The sequence below is a fragment of the Salvelinus fontinalis genome, chromosome 13, assembly GCF_029448725.1.
Source record: "Salvelinus fontinalis isolate EN_2023a chromosome 13, ASM2944872v1, whole genome shotgun sequence".
NCBI lineage: Eukaryota > Metazoa > Chordata > Actinopteri > Salmoniformes > Salmonidae > Salvelinus > Salvelinus fontinalis.
The window spans coordinates 41,370,630-41,398,225 of record NC_074677.1 but is presented as its reverse complement, the minus strand read 5'-3'; the positions used below and the strand labels follow the sequence as shown (position 1 = coordinate 41,398,225).

The 27,596-nt window shown below is 40.4% G+C and overlaps 1 protein-coding gene across 1 annotated transcript; it reads left to right on the top strand.

Annotated features, from left to right (window-relative positions):
• The first annotated feature begins 15,602 nt into the window (after positions 1-15,602).
• On the top strand, positions 15,603-26,984 carry slc25a35 (solute carrier family 25 member 35). The gene is made up of 5 exons (XM_055942875.1): positions 15,603-16,271; positions 17,191-17,256; positions 17,428-17,580; positions 24,534-24,668; positions 24,995-26,984. The coding sequence occupies exons 1-5, from the start codon at positions 15,900-15,902 to the stop codon at positions 25,163-25,165; spliced, it is 897 nt and encodes a 298-aa protein (XP_055798850.1). The 5' UTR covers positions 15,603-15,899; the 3' UTR covers positions 25,166-26,984.
• The last annotated feature ends 612 nt before the right edge of the window (positions 26,985-27,596 follow it).

The following is a 27,596-nucleotide window of genomic DNA, read 5'->3' as shown; positions in this document are numbered from 1 at the left end:
CCTCTACACTGATTGTGGACTGAAGGAGACAGCTGAGAGAGCACGCCGCCAACATCTACGGGGCCTCAGTGGAGGCAGTCAAAAGCTCCAAGTTTCTTGGCGTGCACATCACTGACGACCTGAAATGGTCACTTCAAAAAAATATGTTTTTTATTGTCACATACACCGGATAGGTGCAGTGAAATGTGTTGTTTTACAGGCTCAGCAATAGTAGTACAGTGCCCCGGAGCAAAGTAGGTTTAAGTGCCTTGCATGTTGCACTTGCTCAAGGGCACATTAAAAGATTTTTCACCTTGTTGGTATTTGAATCGGCATCCTTTTGGTTACTGGCCCAACACTCTAACCGCTAGGCTACCTGCCTACAATGTGGTAAAAAAGGTGCTACAGCGCTTCTTCAAACTCAAGAGGCTTTAGAAATTCGGCTTGGCCCCTAAGACCCTCACAAACGTCTATAGATGCACCATTGAGATCATCCTGTCGAGCTACCACCCGGTACTCTACCCCGCACCTTAGAGACTGCTTTGCCCTATATATATATATATATATATGTATATATAGTCATTGAACACTGGTCACTTAAATAATGTTTACATACTTTTTGACCCACTTTATATGTACTGTATATACTTTATTCTAGTCATGGCTCATCCTATATAACTATTGCTGTACAAACCTTTTCTATTCAGATACTTGTCCATACTGTCTATACACACCATTATATATATATACACTGAACAAAAATATAAATGCAACATGTAAAGTAGTAGAAAGACATGCAACATGTAAAGTGTTGGTCCCATGTTTCATGAGCTGAAATAAAAATATCCCAGAAATGTTCCACATGCACAAAAGCGTATTTCTCTCAAATGTTGTGCACAAATTTGTTTACATTCCTGTTAGTGAGCATTTCTCCATTGTCAAGATAATCCATCCATCTGACAGGTGTGGCATATCTGTCAGGATTTGGCCAGGATTGTTCCGATTTTGGCCACTAGATGCCCCCATTGTGCTTTTTTGACCCTTTTGTTTTCCCTTGTTTCCAGTTATTATTTGCACCTGTGCCTCGTTTCCCTTGAATGTATTTAAACCCTTAGTTTTCCTCAGTTCTTTGCTCTGTGTTTGAATGTTAGCACCCAGCCCTAGCGATGCTGTGAACGTTTGTTGCGCCAGTTGGACTCTCGTGTGGCTCTGTTTTTGTTCTCGTTTATTTATTTTTTGATTATCTTTTGAGTTTTTTTCCTGCTGTACCTACCACCTTGTGGATTTACCTTTTGACTTGGAGGATTACCTTTTTCTCTTGGAATTACTTTTGAAGTTGTGGATTTATATTTTTGCCTGAAGAACTTTCCTTTTTACTATCTATGGAAAGACCTGAAGATGATTGTCTAGCAATGATCAACAACCAATTTTCCAGGTGTGGAAAGCTCTTGGAGACGTACCCAGAAAGACTCACAGCTGTAATCGCCAAATGTGATTCTAGCATGTATTAACTCAAGAAGTTGAATACTTTATTTTTTCATTTTCATAAATGTTTTACAAATGTTTGAATTTTTCTTCCACATTAGAGTATTTTGTATAGATCAATGACAAAAAATAAAAATAGAATCATTTTTCTCACTTTGTAACATTCCGGACTCTGACATTGCTCGTTAGGATATTTCTTAATTTTTATTTTACTTTTGGGATTATGTGCGTATTGTTTTGTATTGCTAGGTAATTATTACTGCACTGTTAGAGCTAGAAACACAAGCGTTTCGCTTCACCCGCGATAACATATCTGTGAACACGACCAATTAAACTTTCATTTTATTTGGCTTTCTGTTTTAGCTACAGGTAACTGCCAAAATAAAGGAAACACTTGAGTAAATGAGCGATACAAAGTATATTGTAAGCAGGTGCTTCCACACAGATGTGGTTCCTGAGTTAATTAAGCAATTAACATCCCATCATGCTTAGGCTAGAAGAACAGATCTCAGTGAATGAAAGAAGGGTCTCAACGGTGCATTGGGGGTTTAAAGGGGGTAGGTGGGCGTGTGTGTGTCTCAGTCACCAGATCTCAACCCAATTGAACACTTTGGTGGATTCTGGAGCGACACCTGAGACGGCGTGCTCGTGGTGGCCCAACGCCCTATTAAGACACTTGTTGGTGTTTCCTTTATTTTGGCAGTTGCCTGTACATACATAAACTAAATACCCTAAAACCTCAGATGATGGTTGTTTATTATTTCATGAGAATCACCAGTAACCAAATACAATCAAAGTTGTTCTCCACTGGTTGTGGATTTTGCAATTAGCTCTATTTTCTTTGACCCCCTATATATTTTGTTGTATTTACTACTATACACTGTATAAACTAGAAAGCACTGAGCAAAAGGACACAGCCAGACACTGTCTCAGTCAGCCTACTGACAGTTTTATAACAAGCTTCCCAGACTAGTCTGTTGAGGATAGGATACGTGCACTGGGGCATTAATGACTGCAGGCAGGCAGGGCAGTCCACTACACCAAGGCCACACTGCTGATATTAGACCTACTGGAGGAGTGCCAGGTTGACAGGCCATGCAAGGACACGGGTTTAAAAACCACAATGTGCATCTCTGGCCACTAGAGTGCAGTGTTAGTCTTTACACAAGAAAGCAGTGAATGGCATACTGAACAAAGGAATAGTTACTCTGTGAACAGACATAACAGTCATTTTAGTTGGGACTTCTGGTCTACAGACAGACCCAAATGCATATGCAATGTATCTTTCTGAAATCTGCCCTGACAGTGTAACCATGTGATCATTTTTGATTGATTGACTGTAAGTATTGACCTTAAGACATTGAGCCGGAGAATCGCTGTCTGCTTGACGCTTCAATTAACACGTGTGTTTAAATTGTGAAGGCATATTGTGTGTACATATAGGTATTTCCATAAATTCTAAAATGATCACAGCAGAATCTGCACTTTAGGAAGCGTGAGAACACCATTACTGCAGAGGAGGGTGGATTTGATATGAGCAATGCTGTCAGCAGTATTGTATACAGGTGGTCCAATAGATGAGTGGAAGAAGCCAAATACCTTTTACTCCATGAATAAGTGAAAATCACAAGAATTACCATCTAAACAACAATGTTGATCCCCTTAGGATATTGCAATGCATGAGTGTAATTCAATTAATGAATATCTATATTGTGTCCTTTCAAATACACTTGATTTATTTCCCAATAAAAGTCAATAAAAACAATAGAGAAGAATTTGCACCCGTTTCAAAAACTCTTGTCTCATGCTGTGTCAGTCTGGTGCTATTGTCATGAATGGTTATGGGGGTTTAGCTGTGGGAACATGACTCACAAGTTTGGCCAGTTTGGCCTGTGTGTGTTGGGGAGATGGGCAAGGGAAATGCTCTATAAATGGAAAACTGCATCATAAAATTGGGCTGGAGCCAGCAGCTGCCGGCTGACATGGTGTGCTGTGACAAATGGCACATTATTCCCTATAGTGCACTACTTTTGACAAGGGCCTATAGGGCTCGTGTCAAAAGTAGTGCACGATATAGGGAATAGGGTGCCATTTGGGACACAGCCAGCGTGCTGTGGCAGCACTCTGCACTTTCTGCCTGAGTGAGATTGTTCTAGTTATTCATAGAACGGACAAAAATCACATGAGGTGATAGAGCGGGCCAGGGTTTCATGTGTTCTTGTGTTGGTCTGGTCACTCTTACTACTCTGTAAAACAGCGTGAGTGTCAATTCCTTGTCAATTCAGGAAGTAATCTAGAATTCTAATTTCAATTCCAATCTTCCTCAATGCTTCTCTGAGACATTTGTTAAAATGATAATTGGAATTTCACTTTACTTCCTGAATTGAGCCCAACCCTGCTGCAATTTTTTTATCCATATCAAGAGGACGCCATCCCAAATGATTAGATGTGGATGTGGATGAAGGAGAGGGGGCCGGGCTTAGAGGAGGGGGCCTCATGTCAGTGTGCTGTCGTTGCACAGACATGTGTGAGGTTCATCCTGGATTCCAGGATTCTTCTTGGGTAACCAACAGCTCCCTTTCTCCACATCCATCACCCTATTTAGCCACTTTCACTCTAAAATACTTCAAATGTATTCAATATGGCAAATACACTTGAAACTTGCCATCACAGAAAGGATGTTGAATGACATTGGACTTGTCCTTGGACGACTTTCATTTCAAAAGTCCAGTTTCCCTAAAGTATCTGTTCTGTGTAGTCCCTAACTACACACACAGGATATTCTCAGTTCTGCTTAGAACAGATACTGGTGACATATGGGGAAACCTGATTGCTCAATGGCTCTGTGCTCAAGTTTGTAGGCCAACACAAAAGCTGGTGTTGTGACGAAAATCTCCCCCCTCCCACAACCCCCCCCCCCCCCCCCCCCCCCCTCCCCCGCCCTTTGTGTGAATGCGCACACACTCAATTCTTCATTGTTGCGACTTGCTTGTATCACGCCCTGGCCTTAGTTATCTTTGTTCTCTTTATTATTTTGGTTAGGTCAGGGTGTGACGAGGGTGGTTTGTGTGTTTTTGTCTCATCTAGGGTGTTTGTACTGTCTAGGTTTTTTTTGTAGAGTTATGGGGTTGTGTTCATTATAGGTGTTTATGGTTGCCTAGATTGGTTCTCAATTAGAGGCAGGTGTTTATCGTTGTCTCTGATTGGGAACCATATTTAGGCAGCCATGTTCTTTGGTTATTTTGTGGGTGATTGTTTCCTGTGTCAGTGTTTGTGCCACACGGGACTGTTACGGTTTGTTCACGTTTATTGTTTTGTATTGGTGTTCAGTTTTCTATATTAAAACATGGATATCTACCACGCTGCGTATTGGTCCGATCCTTGTTACACCTCTTCAGAGGAAGAAGAGGAAGACAGCCGTGACAACTTGCTAGTTGAGATTTCTGCTCTTCACTCTTGTCAGTTAGAAAGCATTTTTTATTTGTGTCCTTCAAGGCAGCTGTCAATGATCACGTTAGCCTGCGTTTCATTTGATTTTTTATGGCGGTTTGATCGTGGGGGAGGCACTAGTAATGTCTGCAGTTTTCAATCTGGCAATTTGTTTCAAGTGTATTAGTCTATAAATATATATCTTTGCCAAAATTTGTAATCTCTCCCAAGTCTTATTCGATTAGTAGTTGTTCTGAAATGTTTACTGCTTGCCTACATTTGACTCCCTCCTCCCGACTCCATATAACACACATACATTAATTATTCATTTTGGTTGCCTGTCCTGACGTGAAGTTTGTTCTTTAGAAAATATTTGACTCTGTGTGCCACAAAGTATTTGACTCTAGTGACAAAATTAAGGAAATTAGAAGGCAGGGAGGATTTTGGGAAGGGCCCCCCCTCCCCCTCCTTCTAATTTCCTTAATTTTGTGGCTAGAGTCAAATACTTTGTGGCACTACTTGTCAACATGAGCTACCAAAATGATTATGAAGTGTGCCAGGCCTTGCAGTCCCAAAATAGAAGGGGGGAGAAGAATTTCGGCAGGCAAGAAATTGGCTTCTAATTTTTTCACAGAAGTCAAATACTTTGTGTGGCACACATCAGAGTCAAATGCTTTCTATAGAACAAACTTCACATCAGGATAGGCAACTGAAATGAATAATTAATGTATTTGTGTTATATTAAACATAGAGGAGGGAGTCAAATGTAGGCAGGCAACAAACATTCACGCAAGGGGGAGATTTTCGGCACAACACCTGTTTCATCAGAACTCATTTACATATAAGATGACAAAGGCTTAGTATCCCGAAAGTGCAATTATTTGGACTTTGATAGTGGATAGGCTCGCTAGACTAATGGATAGAAATGCAGATTTTCAGAAAATAGCAACATATCCAAGAATTACATAATTTGACTAGAGGTGTATTTATTTAGGCCAATCCATTTACATTACATCTGAACAGTCTTTTGCGTTGAGCCAGATGTCATTAATTTCAATAGGGACTGTCCCCTTCTGGTTGAAGCCTCCGCCTTTAGTGCAGCCAGAGTCCGTCAATAGAACAGGAATTTAGCAAACTACAGAACAAGATGAAAACATAACCGGCGCCAGAAGGAATCAGTTGGAAGGGCATTTGATTTCCATAGGCAGGCCCGGTTTTTCACGGGACCTCCTGTGTGCACGCGCTTGCACGTATTTTAAATGGGTGTAATAGTAAAGACCATGGGCAGCTCATGAGTTTCAAGTTTGGGGAAGTTTACAATTTATCCTACTATTTCTACCGATCTGCGTGCCAGTTATGAATATTTATATTTGCACATTTTAGTGGAAAAGTTTCATTTCAATAATAACTTTTTCGTTCTCAAATTCATTGGTACGTGTTTAATCATAAAAATATGAAGTAAAATGATACAAATCTAAAAGTTCAAATGCAACTATGGCGAGAGCACTAACCTCTGTCATATGGACACATTGATATGCTGTAAAGAGAGAAATGAGAGCATAGGACTCAGAGATAGTATAGTATAGACCTAGTATAGACCAATGCCGCAGTAGCCTACACCTATAACTTCCATCATCAACTAGGTGAAATACATAGGCCTAAAGGCGACAAATAAAAACAGTAGCAAATATCCTGATGAAAATTCAGGTTATTTCAATCACATTCATCTCTCTTCTACGCCTGTGTGCCTCCCAAGTCTATCTGTCTTGACTTGTGCGGTTGTTAGTGAAGTTCAACGCTTTATCAAATCATTAGAGTCCGGCCCGAAGCTGTGTTTAACAATCTTACAACATTGTATCAACTGGCCTATTCCGGGTCTTCAAAGTTTCCTGCGCCAGTTAACTCGCGACAGAAAGCTGTTTTTTTATTACCTTTCCACTTTCCATATATTACCTTTCCACCTTTCCATATGGGATCATCAGATCATGATATTTTGCTCATTCACACCGAGGCTAGGGGATTATCCAGGCCGGGAGTGTTGGAACGAATTGAGGAACTGAGCAACTATCATTCACAATGGATGTAAAAAAAAAACAGACTTTGTTGACTTGTGTCAAAATGAGTGGTGTACGTGGTGAGTTAAGACGATCACAAATAAGACATTGCCAAATGGGCACTTTCCAACATATGCATGATTTCTGGAGATGCACCATATTTTCGCCACATCCCTCTTCCCTTCTTCTTGATACAGCATTTTAAATATATCAAGACACATTATCTTCACACATATTGTAGAATATTTTCACTGACAGCCGCAACTCAGTCGTCTAGACCTACTGCTACTCGCACTACCCAAATTGCGGACTTCCCAAACACACTTGTGATTTGAAATCATCCACAGCTATTTTAAAAAATAAAAATAAGCTAAGGATTCTCTGTGGCTAAGTCATGCTCCCTAGTGAAGTGTTTTGAATTATTTTATTTCGAAAGGAGTTATATAATTGTGGCAACAAATCTATTTCCTTTAAAGTCCTAACAGTGCACTGCGCATCCGCCAACTTTCCTTTTCAATTCGCAAGAGGCTGAAACCAGAGATCTGTATATGACGAGGATATGCTCATGTCTCCGCCCTGACAATGGGCTTGGGTCTGCATATTATTCACATTGAAACGCATTGGGTTTATACTGGACAGATGTTGAAACTATATCACCGGAGAAAGCATCCGAGCGAGCGAAACTGTAGGGACAGAAATAGTATGAGATGCCATACATGCTCTTTTGTTCCAGACAGCATCAGATACATGGTCTTCACATACCGAGACAAGAGGGGCGCTGTTTCGCTCGCTCGGGTGCTTTAACTGAGATTGATGTGACTCTCTGTCGGCGCGCGTCTCAGTCAAATACACGTTCAATATTCAATATTTTATTTGGAAGGGCAAGGAGGTACGGTAGGACAGGCCCCCTAAGACCCGCCCATAACGCCTGCCCTGGAAGAAAATATCCTCAAACTTAATTTAAAAGCTGTCTCAAATAGCCACATGTCCCTTTTTAATTTGCGGGAATCGACACCGTTCTGTGACCAGCAGACATTTCATCAAATCAACTCCTGTGTCTTTATACCTCAGTAAAATAGAGATAAATAGTATTTTTTGTAGTTACTAACTCCGACATGGTCTTGTTGTAGGTACTAACTCCGCCAGGATTCTTTGGAAAAAGCCTATGGGGACAAAGCCTATGGAGAAATGATGGGGTTATGGAAAAACCCCGGAAAAAAGATCTGTGGTAAACACGGGGTTAGGAGATCTTATACATTTTAGTCTATGAGATAATCTTCATCAGCTAACGTCACTTTTTGTCAATTTTGAAGCGTTTATGTAATAGAAAAAGTACATAACGCACATAAAGGCTTCATAATTCATAAAGGTCATGTTAACTGACTGATATTAACCAGCCTCCAGACGAGCTTCAATGCCATACAACTCTCCTTCCGTGGCCTCCGACTGCTCTTAAATACAAGTAAAACTAAATGCATGCTATTCAACCGATCGCTGCCAGCACCTGCCCGCCCGTCCAGCATCACTACTCTGGACGGCTCTGACTTAGAATATGTGGACAACTACAAATACCTAGGTGTCTGGTTAGACTGTAAACTCTCCTTCCAGACTCGCATCAAACATCTCCGATCCAAAGTTAAATCTAGAATTGGCTTCCTATTTCGCAACAAAGCATCCTTCATTCATGCTGCCACATATCCTCGTAAAACTGACCATCCTACCGATCCTCGACTTCGGCGATGTCATTTACAAAATAGCCTCCAACACTCTACTCAATAAATTGGATGCAGTCTATCACAGTGCCATCTGTTTTGTCACCAAAGCCCCATATACTACCCACCACTGCGACCTGTACGCTCTCGTTGGCTGGCCCTCGCTTCATACTCGTCGCCAAACCCACTGGCTCCAGGTCATCTACAAGACTCTGCTAGGTAAAGTCCCCCCTTATCTCAGCTCGCTGGTCACCATAGCAGCACCCACCTGAAGCACGCGCTCCAGCATGTATATCTCTCTGGTCACCCCCAAAACCAATTCCTCCTTTGGCCGCCTCTCCTTCCAGTTCTCTGCTGCCAATGACTGGAACGAACTACAAAAATCTCCCGCACTAGCTTTAAGTACCAGCTGTCAGAGCAGCTCACAGATTACTGCACCTGTACATAGCCCATCTATAATTTATCCCAAACAACTACCTCTTCCCTTACTGTATTTATTTATTTAGCTCCTTTGCACCCCATTATTTCTATTTCTACTTTGCACATCCTTCCACTGCAAATCTACCATTCCAGTGTTTGACTTGCTATATTGTATTTACTTCGCCACCATGGTCTTTTTTGCCTTTACCTCCCTTATCTCACCTCATTTGCTCACATTGTATATAGACTTATTTTTCTACTGTATTATTGACTGAATGTTTGTTTTACTCCATGTGTAACTCTGTGTTGTTGTATGTGTCGAACTGCTTTGCTTTATCTTGGCCAGGTCGCAGTTGTAAATGAGAACTTGTTCTCAACTTGCCTACCTGGTTAAATAAAGGTGAAATAATAAAATAATCTCATAGAACAAAAGGTATAAGATCTCCAAAGCCTGTTCCTGATGTTCCTGTTCCTGGTGAAAGCATTTCCTAATTCGTTCTCGTTTTAGATTTGGTTCATTAAGAAATGCTTCCAGCCACGACTGAAATCAAAAGTGAGTTGGTTTCGGGGTGTGGTTTGATGTGGGTGTCTCTTGTGTGTTCGCAGGTTGGGAGAGACAAATGTTTTAGCCAATAAGCTTCAGGCTGGTGTGCAACAATGTCAAAATTGGTTTGACTTTGGATAGGGACCTCAATAAATTACACAATGTACATGGGACAATATTTTAATGTTGCACATCTTTTAGTTGTCTCATTAATGCTTTAAATATTTGTATATGCATTTCTACAATTTATAGTTGGTTTGAGGTTTTTAAGTAATTGACATTTGGAGCTATGGACCTTTTAAAATATTGTCTCATACATTGTGTAATTTACTGATTGTCTCTAACTAGCCCCATAGGGATATCGAATGTGAAACCAAATTGACCGTGGGCATTAAGATCAGGTCCCACTGAAAACTGTTATGGTACCCTTCAATCCGTGACATTTTCTTTCCTATCACAAATCTCAGTTTTGCACGAGACTGACTACAACATTTCTCTATTTACACCTTGTTGTCCATTTTGACACTAGAATAAATGTTTCTGACTCATATCGACGCCACATAGGCCATTTTCAAAATGAGAAGTTGCTTTTAAGGGGTAGTCCACAATGCTATATCAACTGATTTTTAAAACTTTTTTTGTCAAATTAACATTTTATTGTCTTTTATGTTCAATTTATATAACAACATTCCGACCTTTGTTTAGCATTATCTAGTCCAAATATGGTATGATTCCACTATTTGTATCCGTTTGAATTTCTTTCAATAGGGGACTTTTATTTTGAAGGCGAGCCTCAAATTAAACTATTTTGGCTAATCCTTTCTTTGTTGCTAGCTTCACACAGGTCTCTTCCGTCTTGTTTTGCATTGCGAGGGAAACCCAAGGGGCGCATTCAAGCGGATCACTTTTAAGAAAAGGCTTAGCTAAAATGCTACAGTTATCAACAATGTTATCCCCAACGCGAAAACTAAATGGAGCTGAACTTGGTAGCCACTACCGTACAAACAATCAGTCTCGACAAACCATCAGCAGGGAGAAGCTATACGGACACGCCTGGTGCCCAAATTGATAACGTATGTCGAGCAGTGTGAGTCGTCCTCAAGAGCCCATCTTAAGGCTGATGTTATCTCTAGACTAACAAATGGCGCTCTATCTTTATATATTGACAGTAAAATAAGCAAGGAGATAGACCAGATGCTTTTCAACTTTCTTTGGAGAAACCCCATTACATTAGGAAAACTGTTGTAATGAAAACTTATGAGAATGGTGGGCTGAATTTTCTGGACTTTAGTACCCTAAATAATACTTTTAAGATCAATTGGATAAAACAATTCCTAAGAAGACCCACTTCTATCTGGAATTTTATTCCTCATTATGTCTTCTCTACTTTTGGTGGCCTTAACTTCATGTTGTTTTGCAATTCTAATATTGACAAAGTTCCAGAGAAACTTTCTGCTTTTCATCGGCAGGTTTTCTTGTCATGGTCCTTAATTTATAAACACAATTTTTCTCCACACAGATATTATATATGGAATAATCGGGATATATTGTATAAAAATACGTCTTTGTTTTTAGAATATTTTTTCTGAAATAGTATCCTATTGAGCCAACTGGTAAATGCAGAGGGTCTTTTACTCAGTTATAAGGAATTCTTATCACTTTTACAAGGTCCCTGTAACACCTAAAGATTTTGCAATTGTTTTAGATGCCATTCCCTCAGGTGTTGCTCTATTATTCAGGAACGTGTCAAGACCCTCAGAGCCTACCTTCTATTGACCCTGTTGACTCATCAGTAGCAAAGATTTGTTTCTCTTTTGGTCCATTCAACAACAGAGCGATACGAACCTTGTTTCAGCAGGATGTTGTATCTATACCTTATGTCATGCCTTATTGGAATGGATTTATTGATAATATCTGTTGGAAAAAAGTTTGGATGTTGCCAAACACATACCTACTTGTTAACAAAATGAAGGAAGTTTCCTTTAAAATTATTCAGAAATATTATCCTGCCAACCACTATATGAAGAAGTTTAAGGAAAACATAAACTCAAATTGCTCCTTTTGTAATGACCACCCAGAAACAGTGTTGCATCTTTTTTGGAATTGTATTCATGTAAGAAAATTGTGGCAAGACATCAGTATATTTATAGTTTAACACTTTTATCAAGGTTTAACACTATTGTGGAGAGGTGTACTGCTTGGATTCTTTACCTACGATAGGAATAAGCTGAACATTTTTTATGTAATTAGTTTCATTATTCTTTTGGCCAAATTTCATATTCACAAATGTAAATTTACAAACAAAAAAACACATTTTCTTACCCTACGAAAATAAATTGAAATGTATTTTAAGACAATTAAATACTCTACTAACAAAGAAGCTGTTAGAATTATAAGTGTATGTATGTCCCTTAAGGTCCTTGTGATATTGTACACCCTAGCTCAATTGTCCATTGTATATAATCTATATATCCTTGTGTTCCCACATGTACTTTCTGTATTGATTTGTTGTTAATGAAAATAAATTAACTTTGCGGTCCGCAAACAATCGTTAAAGTGCATGCCGCCACCTACTGTGCTGGAATGTACGATCAATCATCATCTGCCCCATTCTGTACTACCATGAAAATAAAAAACAAATAAATCCCTGCCAATTTTTACCACAATCTCCCACCAAAACCCCCCCCTCAACCCCCCATACCCCATTAAACTTGATCTATATCATCTGAACCACTCCATCCTTAGGATTGTTCAGCATGTCAACAACCATTTCAACAGTAGCATCTGTTATTCCCAATATCTATTTTGCCGTCTCCACAATAACCTTCAACCTGGCATTTCTGTTTTCCACAACCCGAGTCATATTGATAACCTTACCAATAAAAGCTATGAAGTCAACTTTATTCATTATCAAAATGTCATTTGACACGGCACATTCATGGGCGCAAGATCTCTGAACAGGCCTCAAAACCATGCCAGGACCAGCAGAAACACAAGCCCCTTACTACAGGAGCAGCCATGGAACTCTATTATATCACACTGTAGTTCCACCAGCCTCTGCATACGATACATCATGACTAATTCTATATCTATGAGCATCTGTAACTCTGTGTTGTTGTCTGTTCACACTGCTATGCTTTATCTTGGCCAGGTCGCAGTTGCAAATGAGAACTTGTTCTCAACTAGCCTACCTGGTTAAATAAAGGTGAAAAAAAAAAAAAAAAAAATCTGTAGTCTCTCTCTGCACCTGGCATCCACCAAATGCTGCACTATGTTCCCCCTCACAATTACAACACTTAACTTTTACATTTCTCCTACATTCACCGTAATCATGTTCCCCTCCACACGTTTTGCTTCCTTTACATTGAACAGCTACATGTCCCATTCTTTGGCATTTACAGTGCATTCAGAAAGTATTCAGACCCCTTGACTTTTTCCACATTTTGTTATTCTAAAGTGGATTTAATAAAACACAGTACCCCATAATAACAAAGTGAAAGCAGGTTGTTAGACATTTTTGAAAATGCACTAAAAATAAAAAACTGAAATACCTTATTTAAATAAGTATTCAGACCCTTTGCTATGAGACTCGAAAGTGAGCTCAGGTGCATCCTGTTTCCAATGATCCTCTTTGAGATGTTTCTACAACTTGATTGGAGTCCACCTGTGGTAAATTTAATTGATTGGACATGATTTGGAAAGGCACACACCTGTCTATATAAGGTCCCACAGTTGACAATGCATGTCAGAGCAAAAACCAAGCCATGAGGTCGAAGGAATTGTCCGTAGAGCTCTGAGACAGGATTGTGTCAAGGCACAGCTCTGGGGAAGGGTACCAAAAAATGTCTCCAGCATTGAAGGTCCCCAAGAATTCAGTTGCCTCCATCATTCTTAAATGGAAGAAGATTGGAACCTCCAAGACTCTTCCTACAGCTGACCGCCCAGCCAAACTGAGAAACCAGCAATCAGGCCTTTATGGTAGAGTGGCCAGACGGAAGCCACTCCTCAGTAAAAGGCACATGACAGCCCGCTTGGAGTTTGCCAAAAGGAACCTAAAGGACTCTCAGACCATGAGAAAAAAGATTATCTGGTCTGATGAAACCAAGATTGAACTTTTTGGCCTGAATGTCAAGTGTCACGTCTGGAGGAAGCCTGGCACAATCCCTACAGGGAAGCATGGTGGTGGCAGCATCATGCTGCAGGGATGTTTTTCAGCAGCAGTGACTGGGAGACTAGTCAGGATCGAGGGAAAGATGAATGGAGCAAAGTACAGAGAGACCCTTGATGAAAACCTTCTCCAGAGTGCCCCAGGACCTCAGACTGGGGAGAAGGTTCACCTTCCAACAGGATAAAAACCCTAAGCACACAGCCAAGAAAACACAGGATTGGCTTCAGAGTGGCCCAGCCAGAGCCCGGACTTGAACCCGATCGAACATCTCTGGAGAGACCTGAAAATAGTTGTGCAGCGACGCTTCCCAACCAATCTGACAGCGCTTGAGAAGAATGTGAGAAACTCCCCAAATACAGGTGTGCCAAGCTTGTAGCGAGGCTGTAATTGCTGCCAAAGGTGCTTTAAAAAGGTACTTAGTAAAGGGTCTGAATACTTATGTAAATGTGATTAATATTTTTTTATATAATTGCACACAAAAAATACAAACCTTGTTTTACTTTGTCATTATGGGGTATTGTGTGTAGATGGGGGGGGGGGGGCACACTTTTAGAATAAGGCTGTAATGTAACAAAACGTGGAAAAGTCAAGGGGTCTGAATACTTTCCGAATGCACAGTAAAACAACGCAGTGCCCTCATGAGCCCTTCCCAATTAGCTAGTTTATAGATGTGGCTAGAAACTTCAGTGAGAATTAAAAATGAAGTTGGGTTACCTGCCGCCCCAAGGTTAGAACTACATTTCTAGGGGTTCTGATGCTTCTAGCATTTTTTATAACATATCTACAGTATTTCACTTTTTAATGTGTATAGTATTGCTTACTAGATTTTGTCCAATGAATTCTGTAACCACTTCAAATCAGGGTTGATTGGAAAAAGATGTTCAAAAGAGGACATGTATTATATCTTTGTACTCCCTGATGAAGGCCATGCCGCCGAAACGGGTCAGCATTTTTAAACTTTGTTTCCATTGAACATGCCACACAAATGAAGGCATTTTAATTCATTATATGAAGAGTGCCTTGGTCCTCCTTTCTTTTTGATGACCAATTTACCCCTTTTACCAAAGAGCACCTTCTGTCAAAATCTACTATTGTGTACCTTAGCAGTGCTTGCTTCCCTTCGTTTTTGTTTCCATATACAAATTGTAATTTGTAACATATCATATGAAATAGATGATGGACATCCACAAATTAATGCATACCATACGAAATGTAACACATCATACTAATTGGAGTGTCCCAGATTTACGTTTACATGAAGGATTCAATTAATCTGGCCAGGGCCCCGGGTAGGTGTGTTTTGCACCCAGTAAAAATGTATTGTATTAGTTTTGGAACCGGACTGCCTCCCAGGCGTGAGCCAGGTGGCCTGTTCAAAGCCCACGGCGAAATCGTCTTAAGTAGGTGGAGTAATGAGAAGAAATCGGTGTTTTAACATGCAAAAGTGATTGCTTTTGATAAAAACACCATCTGCCTTCCCAATGAAACCTAGTTTAAAAACTCAAACATTTTATGGAAAAGAGATGTCTGTTTCTTGATGATACACCATGCTGTCTTGTCGACATGACCGAGAGGCGCAGATTCATGTTCAATTGGGGAGTGCGCTCACTGCTTTTTCCCGTTCACATCACCGGCGATAGATCGGTGCCCTGCAAGATCAGTATAATAAAATCCGCCCTATGTTACGTCTACCCCTGATTCCAGGTTGGCCAACGGTACTCTACATTGTGCTCTGATCGTCCAATCAAAAGAAGCCGGATGAAGGATGTGCGTTTTCATTGGGCAAGAAGACAAGCCTAGGCTTTGGATGGATTCATCAGCACATTGCACACGTGATATGTGCGCGCTGGTCCTGATTAGCTGATAAACAGCTGATGAACATGGCAAGGACACCGTTTAAAGGACAGACGAGAGGAAGGAATACAGAGTAGAAATATCACAATGGAACATACAAACAATTTTTAGGGTTCGGCCGATTGTTTATTATCGTCCCGCAGTAGTCTGTGACCTTGGGATTTTGACAGATTTTGCCTAGAACCGGCGATTTGTACTTCTACATATCCTTCATATACCGAATTTAATTTCGCTAAGGTCGAGCCCATTTAGCAATGGATTTTATATTGAGCGGGGCAGCTGCCTGCGGAGCTTGCCTGTTCACTAACCCACTGGAGGTTGTCAAAACTCGGATGCAATTACAAGGAGAGCTCAAAAGCCGGGGGACCTACCAGGTTTACTACCGCAACGTTTTCCACGCCTTTTACACTATCGGCAAAGTAGATGGACTCGCTGGTTTACAGAAAGGGTTGGTACCGGGACTTGTCTATCAGTTTTTCATGAATGGAGTGAGGCTTGGGTCGTATTCAATCATTGAGTCATCTGGATACATCCACACGGACGGGAGGGTTAGTGCTGCTAAAACCACAATAGCAGGGGCTGCCGCTGGAGTCGTGGGGGCAGTGATGGGAAGTCCCATCTACTTGGTGAGTATTGCGCATGCCCCGCATTATGGATTATCATTTGTGTGTGTACATTTTACGGCTAGTGAGTGACCATATACAGGTGCTTTTGAATGTCTGCCCAGTAGTTTTCAGTGGTGTAGCCTCCAGACAAGCGGTTCCCAACCTTTTCCCTTCCGGGTTCCACCAAATCACCGTCAAAAGCTCTTGAGGACCACCATTCGCGGAGTCGCAGAATCTTTTAGCTTGCTGGTCTAATTTGGTCAATTTTATGTAACAGATTAAAGGATTATTATTGTTTTTATATTAATATACACAATTTTCATTGAAGTAATGTAAAATTGCTTGATACCGTAATGAAACAGTAGGGAGCAGGTCTCGAACCATCGACCTTCTAGCCCGAAGTCCAGCGTGCTATCGACTGTGCCGTAAAAGTATACTCGTGCGGAAGAGTCGATTTCCGCGCTTATAAACCCAGGGTCGCTACACTACTCCCTCCTTTCAAAGAGCGTGTCCTCACGCTAGCTTGCGACTCCACGTATTACAGGAACGCGCTCACCAGCCAAGCACACGCACTGTCGTGGGTGCAAGGTCCGATCACTTCTGACACTGGTGCGGGAGAGTCGATTTCCGCGCTTATAAACCCAGGGTCGTTACAGTATTGTAACGACCCTGGGTTTATAAGCGCGGAAATCGACTCTGCCGCTGGAGCATGCTTTTGCGGCACAGTCGATAGCGCGCCGGACCTCGGGCTAGGAGGTCGAGGGTTCGAGACCTGCTCCCTGCTGTTTCATTACAATACCATTAATACTCCCATCTGTTTAAAAATTATATATAAAGTAAAATATTAGTAAAAATTATTAAAATCGCGGACCACTGCTCAAGACTTGAGGACAGTTGGTGAGATGAGTGAAGGCTTGACATTCCTGTTTCCATCACTCAGGTGAAGACTCACATTCAGAGTCAGGCCACTTCCTCTATAGCTGTTGGACATCAGTATCAACATCAGGTAAAGTCTAGTCCTCCATCAATCAAATAAATCATGTTTGTCAAATGTTCATATACATTGTAACTACTGTACTCACCCCTTCCATCCATTTCTACATCTTACTCCTCTATCTGTCCTTATACCCCTCCATCTCTCACCCCTTCTACCCCTCCACCCTTCCCTCTCTCTCAGGGCATGATCCATGCTCTGGCAGCGATCCACAAGCAGCATGGTATCCTAGGCCTGTGGAGGGGCTCCAGTGCAGCTGTACCCAGGGTCAGCGTGGGGTCAGCCGCTCAACTCTACTCCTTCGCTGCCTCCAAGGAGCTTGTCGTCGACCTACAGGTTAGGACGGGTTGTTAAGATGATTCTCTTGGGACAGACTGTTTAACATATCCTAAATTGAGTAGCTGTCCAGCGAGCAGGCAAGAGTTGGTCCTGTGATGCCAAGATTTGTGTGGTAGTACACTCTAAAAAATTAGGGATTCAACTGGAGTTCTTCTAAGATCCTCGAAGAACCTTAAGGTTCCTGGCAATGAAAAACAGCCCCAGAAGGTTATTCGAAGAACTTCTTAGGTGTGTTCATCGAGGAACCCCCATTGTTGCTGGAGTTCTTCGGGGAACTTCGCAACTGAAAACGCCCGTGCCAAGATTGAATGCGCCAACAGTTTAAAAAGGTAAGTTGGGTTGATGTATGGCTCTGAATATGTATCGAGAGAATTTTTATTAAATACCAATGAATGACGAAGACAATTATTGTCTTCTGTGAATAGCTTCCTTAACGTTACTATAGCTGTCACGCTAGTTAGCTATAGTTCAGCAGAATTAACTTAAATATTAGAAAGCCGGGTTTGACATTTGGCGTTGTATGAGCTACTGTACCATTAGCTATGTCCTAACTGGGCAGAACTAGGTTTGTATTATTTCCTGAACTATATTCTGTCCCATATTGTATATCGTTTCCATAAAGCCAACATGGCTTTACACTCATTAACGTAAGTTTCCAATCTAGAGCAGTTCTCACTTTTTTTTTTTTGTGAGCATGAACTAGCTAACGTTAGCTTCGTTGACGTTAGCTAGCTAGCCAAAAAACATTTTTTGTTTTTGTTTAGCTAGCCAACTAAGGACGGTGACCTGTCCAGATGAGATGTTACAATGAACTGAATTGGGAAATGGAGGGCTTCCTCTTTATATAGCCTGCTACAGCATGCAATACTATACTATTATGAACTCACAAGGGGACATAACATTACGTTGTACAATAATTTCCCGTTTTGGAAAAGTTACATGTATGCCCCCTTGTGGAGGGAAATTAATAGCGTCAGGGGTGTCAAACTCATTCCACGGAGGGCCTAGTGTCTGCAGGTTTTTGGTTTTTCCTTTCAATAAAGCCCTAGACAACCAGGTGTGGGGAGTTCCTAACTAATTAGTGATGTTAATTCATCAATCAAGTACAAGGGAAGAGCGAAAACCCGCAGACACTCGGCCCTCCGTGGAATGAGTTTGACACCTGTGGCTTAGATGGAAGCTACAGATTGGATTCAAATGCATAATGGTATTAATACAGTGACTAGACTAGCTCTTTTGTATAAATGCATGCCCTTCAGAATCCAAACACAGTATTGCCACGCAGCAAAATGTTGCGTATAATCTTTCAAGTCAGCCTGATAAAATATTGAACAATTTGTGTCAAAGAGACCTAATATCACATTTCAAGCTATGTTTGGCAGTACTTTTACTGTATTGGCTAGTGCTTTCTCCAATATGTTCTATTTTGCATTCAAGTTTGTCGATACCATTCATCTTTCAATATTCATTTAACATATATACAGTTGAAGTTGGAAGTTAACATGCACCTTAGCCAAATACATTTAAACTCTGTTTTTCACAATTCCTGACATTTAATCAGAGTAAAAAATCCCTGTTTTAGGTCAGTTAGGATCACCACTTATTTTAAGAATGTGAAATGTCAAAATAATAGTAGAGAATGATTTCTTTCTTCACATTCCCAGTGGGTCAGAAGTTTATATGCACTCAATTAGTTTGTGGTAGTATTGCCTTAAACGTTTGACCCAAGGTTAAATTGTTTTGGGTAGCCTTCCACAAGCTTCCCACAATAAATTGGGTGAATTTTGGCCCATTCCTCTTGACAGAGCTGGTGAAACTGAGTCACCTTTGAAGGTCTCCTTGCTTGCACACACTTTTTCAGTTCTGCCCACATTTTCTATGGGATTGAGGTCAGGGCTTTGTGATGACCACTCCAATACATTGACTTTGCTGTCCTTAAGCCAATTTGGAACAACTTTGGAATTATGCTTGGGGTCATTGTCCATTTGGAAGACCCATTTGCGACCAAGTTTTAACTTCCTGACTGATGTCTTGATGTTGCTTCAATATATCCACATAATTTTCCTTCCTCATGAAGCCATCTATTTTGAAGTGCATCAGTCCCTCCTGCAGCAAAGCACCCCCACAACATGATGCTGCCACCCCTGTGCTTCACAGTTGGGATGGTGTTCTTTGGCTTGCAAGCTTCCCCCTTTTTCCTCCAAACATAACAATGGTCATTATGGCAAAATGGTTCTATTTTTGTTTCATTAGACCAGAGGACATTTCTCCAAAAAGTATCATCTTTGTCCCCATGTGCAGTTGCAAACTGTAGTCTGGCTTTTTTATGGCGGTTTTGAAGCAGTGGCTTCTGCTTGCTGAGCGCCCTTTCAGGTTATGTCCATATAGAACTAGTTTTACTGTGGATATCTTCCTCCAGCATCTTAACAAGGTCCTTTGCTGTTCTGGGATTTATTTGCACTTCTCACCAAAGTACGTTCATCTCTAGGAGACAGAACGCGTCTCCTTCCTGAGCGGTATGACGGCTGTGGTCCCATGGTGTTTGTACTTGTGTACTATTGTTTGTACAGATGAACGTTGTACCTTCAGGTATTTGGAAATTGCTCTATCAGGAGCTTCTAAAGCCATGACATCATTTTCTGGAATTTTCCAAGCTGTTTAAAAGCACAGTCAACTTAGTGTATGTAAACTTCTGACCCACTGGAATTGTGATACAGTGAAATAAGCTGTATGTAAACAATTGTTGGAAAAATTACTTGTCATGCACAAAGTAGATGTCCTAACCGACTTGCCAAAACTATAGTTTAACAAGAAATTTGTGGAGTGGTTGAAAAACGAGTCTTAATGACTTCAACCTAAGTGCATGTAAACTTCTGACTTCAACTGTTCTTTGACATATTTTCTCTTCCTTTGAAATTCTTTATAGAACAGAACATGGACACAATGCAATTGGGATCAAGAAGGTAAGGGTGTGTTGGACAACTGCACTTGAAGTGTACATTTAACCTACATAGCAGTCAAAACAAACTGAAATCTATTAGCATACACATATGTACAAATTATCTTTTCAGATATTCTCAAAAATGAATCAAATCCATGGAATGGATATAGACCAAAATAATATTTAAAGGACTCCGTAAGGCTAGTGGCAAAATGATAGCAGAGTTAGAAGTGAGGCAGGGGTGAGGACATCATCCTGCTATTTCGGCAGCAGTCCCTGAAGGACAATACAGAACAGGCACACAGGTATTTGCTCTTATTCCTTCCCTTTCTCTAATGTAGCCAATACATAGTACATTAAAAATATGTATGTAGTAAGATCATTGCTTTACTAGGACTCGAGACCACAGCCCTTGCCCTACTTCAATGAGGACCCGAGTGGCCTTTATTTCTGTGACAAGGTATTGCCTATGCACAAATAATCTGTTTCTTCATAAACATAAGTGTGCATTAACACTACAGCTGAACATTTTTATGTTCTTTGTTAATTGTATGTGTATTAATATTCTTTTGTTGACACAGATTTCACCGCTCCCAACTCCTTTAGTGCACATCGGCGGAAATTCGTTTCACAATGAGTGAAATCACGCTGTCCTTTGCTGGGGAGAAAATCCACGCCCTAGAGGACGTCCCCATGGGACTTGGGGCTCTGCTAGGGTTGTATTTATTTATTTTTTCGCCAGTAACATTTCCCAAACATGACAAAACACTTATGTTCTTAAGTTACTGTGTTCTGGGGATAAGAGAAGTTGGCGTGAAGTTATAAGGGCTGGTCTTAAAGATGGGAAACTTCCTAACAAAACTAAGTGGTTGTTGGACACACACACTAAAGCAGAAAATCTGTATTTAGCTTGAAGTCTACAATATTGTTAGTTTACCTATGATTAATGTATGGCTTTTATTGTACATCATTTTATAAAATAAGTTATTGTAATGAAAAGCTCTATATAAAGAAAATGTATTATTATGGTCTGACTTATCTGCAGAAATTGTTATGTCAATTATTTTGTAAATATTAATTCACATTTGTGGTCCCACTAAATAAACAATTATTTAAATCAATATTGTTACTAAAATATTGTATAGGGAGTTAAAGAAATGAACCCCAAAAGGTTCTTTGAGGAAACATACTTTTTTTTTCTCCTAAGAATTTATAGGGATTCCCCACATTTTCAATTTGAAGAACCCCTAAAGGATACTCCAGGAACCTTTACCGTTTAGAGTGCAGGAGAAATGCAGGCACACAGTCTACAGGTTCAAAAGAGGAGCCAAGACAACTAGCTGTCTGTGTCAGGGATGAAGAGGGAATCTCAGGGAACAGGAGGGGTGAAAGGACCAATATTTAATTGTAGCTGGTGTGAAATGACTAGCTAGTTAGTGTGGTATGCGCTAATAGCGTTTCAATCGGTGACGTCACTTGTTCTGAGACCTTGAAGTAGTTGTTTCACTTGCTCTGCAAGGGCCACCGCTTTTGTGGAGCGATAGGTAACGATGCTTCATGGGATGTTGATGTGTGCAGAGGGTCCCTGGTTTGAGGAGAGGGACGGAAGAAACACTGTTACACCTGCTAAATCTAATTTCAGAGAGCTAAGTAGGCATAGACCAATCAATATCTTTGTCTCTGTTGGCCTATTCCATCATTAGGCCTATGCCCCATGAATGTTGGTAGTTTTTGACAATACAAACTCCACATCAAAGTAAATTTATTAAACAGATGTTAGTTGTGTTTTTATATCATAGAGGACAGAGGTATTTGGGCAGTTCCACGATAATGGAATTACTCTGACTCTGGTATACATTTTTAAAGTGAAAATTCAAACAAAACCATTGATTAAAATTTTTTGCAAACCATACAAGGCCTACGTTGAAAAATGTCACAAACACATTTACTGGAAGAACTGTGCAGATGCAAAGATTGGTGACAGAATTACAATAAAATCTCATGCGACCACGTTTTCCAAAAACTCTTAACCCTATACACTCGTACCTGTATGCGGGTTGAAAATGACAGATTTGCCCACTAAGCGCCTAAATTGGAACACAGTGGCTGTACAGTAACATGCTATAAATGTCAGAGCTCAGGTCTCCGCTTCACAGCACTGTATGGGTTTTGAATGACAGCCGTTCTGAATTTGAGCACTGCACGCAACAAGTTGCCCCCATCCCTCCCACTAATTAGGATTTTTTTTTGTCTGAGTGAGCGAAATGCTGAAAATTTAAGAGGACTGTATGTATTTTGAAAGATGAGACGTTGAGGATTATAATAAATGTCATACAAGCTAACCAAACAGCTGTGAGTCCAAATGTGTACTTCACATATCCATATAAAACTCAGGTCCTAAAAAAGTAACTTATAGTTAATTACTCTTTGTCATAAAAGTGCATAGAAATTACTTAGGAACTGTGCACACTTTGGAGAGATGTGTGGTCACCCGGAGACACTAGTTAGTCCTCTCACTCAAACACGTGTACTTTTTTTGTCTTATGTTTCACACACCCCACATTTCCAGGATTCTTTTTTTATCATATTACTGAATGTATCCAGAGTATTTTCTGATTTCATTATCAACAAATGTGAAAAGTACAGTAAATCTAAAATGCACATAAAATCAACAGTGTAATGTTTGTATTCAGAATTACAGTGCATTTGGAAAGTATTCAGACCTCATGACTTTTTCCACATTTTGTTACGTTACAGCTTTATTCTAAAATGGATTACATTGATTTCCCCCCCTACACATAATACCCCATAATGACAAAGCAAAAACAGGTTTTTAGAGATTTTTGCAAATTTATGACAAAAAAAACATATCACATTTACATAAGAATTCAGACCCTTAACTAAAGTACTTTGTTGAAGCACCTTTGGCAGCGATTACAGCATCGAGTCTTCTTGGGTATGACGTTACAAGCTTGAAGAATTCTTAAAAGAATAATGTACAAATGTTATACAATCCAGGTGTGCAAAGCTCTTAGACTTACCCAGAAGGACTCAGATGATTCTAACATGTATTGACTCAGGGGTGTGAATACTTATGTAAATGAGATTTCTGTATTTCATTTTCAATAAATTTGATTACATTTCTAAAAACATGTTTTCACTTTGTCATTCTGGGGTATTTCCTTTAAAAGGTGCTCGAAAGCTTTTTTACTGTCATTCTTCATATATTTTATATTTGTTTCATAGTACGGTTTCTTAATTTTTTGTTTAGTCACATGATTTCTCGATTTACAGTACATTTGATGATTAGCTGTCCAGCCAGACTTATTTGCCATTCCTTTTGCCTCGTCCCTCTCAACCATACAATTTTTCAATTCCTCATCAATCCATGGGGATTTCTCAGTTTTTACAGTATGTACTGTATATATGCCCTACTTTCTAAAAATGGTGGCCTCTTAGCTTTCAATTGAAACCTATGAACGTCACATGTTGGTGCTCATGGGTTGTTTTAGATGGAAATGTGTAATTTCCCATTGTGTCCATTTGTAAATACTGTATTTAATGTACTTATGTACTTATGGTGACCACAGCAGTGCTCTGTATTTGGTAGGGTGTTCTCTGTTCATTTTGGGACATTTGACACCATTCATAATATTTCACCAGTTACATGGTGTTTACGTAACTCTGTTTGGTGGCGAAGAAATGACTAGCTATGTCATTATTCAACTCCATCTAAACTAAATTGTTAACAGAAGTTTAATGTTACAGAAGAACACTGCATCAATATTATTTTAGTCATATCAAATGATCTGCTATGTTAACAGCTGGATACTGGCGGTCTGACCATTAAGGGATGGTTGCATAGACACAGATAAAGCCTAGTCTTGGACTAAAAGGCACTTACAGTAGAGATTTTCCAGTGTCTGGGACATGTCCTATAAGTTATTTTCGGGAAACCAGCTCTAAGCATACCTCACTAAGTTACCCTTTTCTCTCTCCCCCCCACCAGGTGTTCCCAGAGGGCAGCTGGCTGGTGGCTCTGTGTGCAGGGATGATCAGCAGTGTGGTGGTGGTGGCAGCCATGACACCCTTTGACGTGGTCAGCACACGGCTCTACAACCAACCAGTAGATCATACAGGCAAGGTCAGTGGTTTACTTTACCGGGTCCTTCCTGTGTGGCTCAGTTGGTAAGAGCATGGCGCTAGACTAGCAACACCAAGGTCCTGGGTTCTATTCCCGCAGTGATCACATGCACATACTAAAAATGGATGCTGTCACGGCTCTGAAAAAAACTCTTACGAGGGAAAGGGTGTGTTGAGCAAAATATGAAGATTAACATTCCTGCAGGTCTAGAGTATTGGTGAAAGGGACCCAAGTGACCCACTGTGTACCACATGAATTGTCTTAATGTAATTGTACTACTCTCTAACATGGCTCTGAAAACTGACTGGATATACTCTAATTTCCAGGGAGAGCTCTATAAAGGTTTTGGGGACTGCTTCTCGAAGACACTGAAGGTGGAGGGTGTGACAGGGCTCTACAAAGGCCTGGGTGCATCCTACTTCCGTCTGGGGCCACACACCATCCTGTCTCTACTGTTCTGGGACGAACTGAGGAAGCTCTGGCAGCAGCACAGATAGTAGCCGGCAGGCAGGGCAAGCTCTACTCTGCCAGCAACACAGATAGTATCAGGAAAGGGAGACCCAGGCCGTATTCCAGGCCATCTGCAAAGCAGTTGCGCTGCATAAATTAACCAATGATTGCCACGTCATCTACATTGCAGTCGGGCATCATACATAAACAAAAGACAAACAGACACACAAATTTCATCAAACATAAATGGCATCACATCTGCTCAGGCCCACGTGTTCCCGCTGCAACCATACGCATCACGTATGTCTCTACCACACTCCCCCTCATCCTCCATCCCCTGGAACATTCCAGTGCTTGTAGCACTCTGCCATATGGCCTCAAATTGCACTGTTCTATTTTTATCCGTAGCCCACACCTTTTCAATATTTACATGATACATTTGATTCATACCACTGTCATATTGATGGAGGATAATTTGATTTCCAGTTTTTGAGAAGTAAAACAAATTGACGAGAAAAGTATGGTCCACTTGATTTGAGTATCTCACCGCACCCTAATATGCCACATCTTGAAATATGCAGATAGACAGATTAAAAGTAAACTTACATTGTGAAACTTCTGACAGCCAACTGTCTAACTCCGCCCATAACTTTTGGATGTAGCACTCCCAGAAGGCATGGATGATTAAATCCATGTTAGTTTTACACTTGAGACATGACTGCTGTTGTGTTGTAGAATTTGTGAATTTTGTCTCTTGTATAATAAATTCTATAAATTAGTTTATACTGGATTAAGCGTACATTTTCGTTAACTGTAATTTCGTTAGTTATGTTCCAACACTCCATCTTGTGCCAGGCATCAGAATTCAATGCGGTTACTGACATCCAGGAGTTGGGATGTGGTGCGTGACTGCAATGTAGGTGGCCCTGAACATGGACGCAGTCAGGTATAAAGATAAAGACCCATTTAAGCCACAGATTCACAGGTTAAATGATCCCTCATTTTAATGAGTTTGTAGCCTGATCCCAGATCTGTTTGTTCAGTCTTGCCAACTCCTATGTTCATTGACTATCCAGCGTAAACAGATCTGGGACCAGGCTTATGCATTTGGTCTTGAGATATATGTAAATAGCGGAGGAGTTTACTTCTGTGTGTCAACTTTTTTTTAAAAAGTTGAGCAAAGGTCTTTGTTCGACACTCCAAATAAGAATCTAATTCAAACTGGTTTCTGATCTATGAAGCACAATGAGGTAACAATAGGCTGCTGTGGTTGCTGACACGTTGTGGTATGCAGCAGAATAGTTTATCCATCCAATAAGAATAGGAAGATGTTTCTGAGTCAGAATAGTTCCTTATTCTTCTGCAGAATGTTCGTCACAAGCTTCCTCCACTTGTACTAATGACAACGTCCTTACCTCATCAAGTTACTGACTGGTGTGAATTGATGTAGCTTGAGTACTAGGAAACAATTTAAACAATTTAACAAACAATTTAGTCTACAGAGAATTAGAACATCTACAGATTAGGCAAGACTTCTTCAAACGTACATGAACAATCTCAGCACAGTATTAATATAGAAAGCATCGACCTTCAGAGTAGATTTAATGATTTACAAACCCATCGCAACAATTGTTTTCACACATTTAATATAAATTTACGGCAGAAATTAGACATGAGTTTATTTTTATAAAGTATAGTGGGATTTGTTCATACCGCTTGCCTTACTGTAAAATTGCTCCCTGGATGTATAGCTTACTGCTTCTATTGATTCTAAGGTTGACTGATATTGTACATTGGGTCTGCTTACTTGACACAGCTGGGTTATTTAATTGCTGTACATCCATTACAGGCATTTTGATATCTCTACTGAATGTATTAATTGTCTTGTCTAGATCCAATCTCTGAAGGATATTTATTTACTAACATGTGACTCTGATATTGGTTTGTTACACAGCCATATGCAGTGCCATGTAATGTAATTTTGTAGGATATAAAAACAGCCCCCCCCCCCCCCCCCCCCCCCAAAAATAAAAAATAAAAAACATAATACTTGTAATTGCTGTCAAATGGAGATGAATATTTCCTCTTCAAGGGTAGCAGTTAAACATGGCTTGTTTTCCATTGCCATGGAGATGACAAGTGAAGGAAATAGCAAAGTGAAAATGTTGCAACTTCACTGATTATGAGCTTATAGTGAATGCTCAGACTTCGGATTAAAATTGAACAAAAATAGTAACGCAACATGCAACAATTTCAAAGATTTGACTGAGTTACAGATCATATAAGGAAATCAGTCAATTTAAATAAATTCATTGGGCCCTAATCTATGGATTTCACGACTGGGAAGAGATAGAAAAGGTAGGGGCGTGGATCAGAGAACCAGTCAGTATCTGGTGTGACCACCATTTGCCCCCATGCAGCGCGACACATCTCCTTCACATAGAGTTGATCAGGCTGTTGATTGTGGCCTGTGGAATT

Bases quoted from the DNA above. Each gene is read 5' to 3' on its own strand.
- slc25a35 (XM_055942875.1), top strand. From the start codon at position 15,900: ATGGATTTTATATTGAGCGGGGCAGCTGCCTGCGGAGCTTGCCTGTTC. The intron at 16,272-17,190 runs GTGAGTATTGCG...TCCATCACTCAG, and splicing joins TGGGAAGTCCCATCTACTTG to GTGAAGACTCACATTCAGAG. The intron at 17,257-17,427 runs GTAAAGTCTAGT...CCTCTCTCTCAG, and splicing joins GACATCAGTATCAACATCAG to GGCATGATCCATGCTCTGGC.